Source organism: Salvelinus sp. IW2-2015, linkage group LG36 (assembly GCF_002910315.2).
Source record: "Salvelinus sp. IW2-2015 linkage group LG36, ASM291031v2, whole genome shotgun sequence".
Taxonomy (NCBI): Eukaryota; Metazoa; Chordata; class Actinopteri; order Salmoniformes; family Salmonidae; genus Salvelinus; species Salvelinus sp. IW2-2015.
This window is the reverse complement of record NC_036875.1, coordinates 17,003,269-17,006,179: the sequence shown is the minus strand read 5'-3', so window position 1 is coordinate 17,006,179 and position 2,911 is coordinate 17,003,269. Positions and strand designations below refer to the sequence as shown.

At 45.2% G+C, this 2,911-nt stretch overlaps 1 protein-coding gene across 1 annotated transcript in view; it reads left to right on the top strand.

Annotated features, from left to right (window-relative positions):
• The window catches only part of dgkh (diacylglycerol kinase, eta), a 74,580-nt gene that overhangs the window by 23,424 nt on the left and 48,245 nt on the right, over window positions 1-2,911 (top strand). Inside the window, exon 4 of the mRNA XM_070437527.1 lies at window positions 2,585-2,665. Within this exon, the coding sequence (XP_070293628.1) occupies window positions 2,585-2,665 (81 nt within the window). The remainder of the gene's footprint in view (window positions 1-2,584; window positions 2,666-2,911) is intronic.

The window sequence follows — 2,911 nt, the reverse complement described above, 5'->3', positions numbered from 1 at the left end:
CACCTCCACTCTGTCCAGACCACCTCCACTCTGTCCTGACCACCTCCACTCTGTCCTGACCACCTCCACTCTGTCCCGACCACCTCCACTCTGTCCAGACCACCTCCACTCTGTCCAGACCACCTCCACTCTGTCCTGACCACCTCCACTCTGTCCAGACCACCTCCACTCTGTCCTGACCACCTCCACTCTGTCCAGATCACCTCCACTCTGTCCAGATCACCTCCACTCTGTCCAGATCACCTCCACTCTGTCCAGACCACCTCCACTCTGTCCTGTCCATCCTCTACATGTCTGGTCCTCTGTCTGCTGGCCTGCTAGAGGGCACTGTGCAGCCAGGTGCTTTGTTTCATCATCACAATGCAACTACAGAGACTACCTTGACAAGCATCTCTTTCTATATGCCCATAACTTTCTATATGGAACAACTAGCTTGCTAGCTAATGGACAGTGTTTTGGCCTGAGTTGACTCTCGACTCTACCCAATTCTCTCTGTCCTTGGCATTCAGTCCTAAAGTTTAGGGATTAAATTGAGACTAGGAGTCAGAATGCGTTAATGTCACGCCATTGCTACACAAAGCTTTCATGAGGAGGCCAGAGAGCGAGAGAAACATTGAACATCCATACTCACCTTTACCAGGACCCTGTTCCAATACGTTCGAAATCCAACCTTCCTTTTACTTATCCAATCACATACAGATTCATGACTAGATTAAAGGGGGAGGAAAGAAGGGTGTCTAAGTATTTGAACAGGGCCTTAGTCTACACCGTCTCTGAGTAATGTATGTTCACTGACAGTTGTCACATGGCTCGATAGTGAATGATCCTGCTGTGTGTTAGTTCATAAGGATGATGTGTGTGTGTGTGCTTGAGTGTGCATGCATGTGTGTGTGTTTGTCATTGCTGAGACCTCACAAACAGACTCACACACATTCACGTGATACCAGCCATGTCATGACAGCCAAGAGTGCTTGAAGAGGGGGAAATGTTTATGTTGGCATGCCACACACAAGCTCTCAGACCCCCACCGCCCACACACACACATACTCTGGCTAGTGTCCCCATCCTGCTCTTAAACCATCCCTGGAGAGTGTCATAAACAGGGCATTTCTCTGACGGCTGCAGCCTTTAAGGACGAACACACACACACACACACACACACACACACACACACACACACACACACACACACACACACACACTAGGGGCATTCCTCTACTATAACAGCGGCAGCTGCACTGTAGTTGGCCTCCAGCCCTTTAAGAGCTCAGCGGCAGGGCAGGCAGTAGTGATGTCATCATCCGGCAGGTTGTGTGTTTGGATATCATGTTCCTATTAGCAGGTCCTGGCTCGTCTGCNTATTAGCAGGTCCTGGCTCGTCTGCTCTCTGCTGACTGACTGAATGGGGCTGTTCCAACATTGACTTGGGATAATCTGCTCTCATTCATCGTGTGTGTGTGTGTGTGTGTGTGTGTGTGTGTGTGTGTGTCTCACTCAGTAGTAGCCGTGTGTTTGAGTCTGTACCAGAGGTGGGATAAACAACCGTTATTCTTCAATCTACGTCATCAGGTCTATAGTTAGTTGTTGAATTAATCAAGATCATCATTAGCATGTCGCTTTGGCCTGCTTCTTATTACTATTGCAATAGACATAAGGCTCATTATAGCTCCTTCATATAGAATATAGAATAATGCTTATAGCAGTTCATATAACACAGGAGTGGCCAACCTTCCTCCTGGACTGCTGTACTGGGTGTGCAAGCTTTTGATCCAGCCCTGCGCCAACACCCCAGATAAAACTTATCAAGTTCCTGACGAGCAGCTGATTAGCTGAATCAGAGGTGTTAAAGCAGGGCTGGAGCAAAAACCCTGCACACCTAGTAGGAAGGTTACCTAGCCCTGATAGAACATGTGATCATGTATAATGCTTATAGCTCTTCATACAGAGTAAGTATATGATACTGCATGATGTCATCCCAGTTCTGATCTGTTGCCCAATTATTGCAAAAAATATTAGAATTGGGCTGCCTGTGTAAACACAGCCTAAGATTCAGGGTTGTGGTCAGTTTTTAATTTCTATTCATTAGGGATTGAATCTAAACATTGGATGTTTAAGTGCTTTTAACTCAGATTTATGTAAATCATGCGTTATGATCTATAGGGAAATTGTTGTGTGCACAACTCTCAAGTCAGTATTTGTCCCATTATGATTTCAAAATGGCTTTTCTTTTTTGGTCTAGGTCAATTAAGATTGACCCCAGCCCTGAAGTCAATATTTAAGATAATGCTCCCATAGATCTGCCTTCATAGTAGTCAAGGGTTAAGATAAGAGATGTTTTGTGTATCAGCATTTTGTGTGTTTTATCATACTCCGAGTACTCAATCTGGTGTTCTGTTTGGTCTTCCTCCTCTTCTCTTCTCTTCTCTTCTTCCACCTATCCTCTCTTCTCCTCTCTCTTCTTCCTCCTCTCCTTTATCATTTCCTCTCCTTTTCCCCGTCTCTTCTTCCTCTGCTCTCTTCTCCTCTCGCCTCTTCCTCATCTTCTTCCTATCCTCTCTCCTCTCATCTTTCTTCTCTCCTACAGTCTCTGATATTTGACGAGGTGGACCTATCAGATGCCAGTGTGGCTGAGTCCAGCACTAAGAATGTCAACAACAGCTTCACGGTGAGATTCTACATGAATGTACGCACGCACGCACACACAATCAAATCAAACGTTTGTTTATTTGTCGCATGTACAGGATACAACAGGTGTAAAAAAACATGAGAATGTACACTACATACAAGGTCACTGCCAATATCATATCAATGTGCAGTGATACAGTGGTAGTAGGTAGGTACATGTAGGCAGGGGTAAAAGTGACTAGGCAGCAGTTATTATTACTATTAAATATAATAATAATAGTAGCAG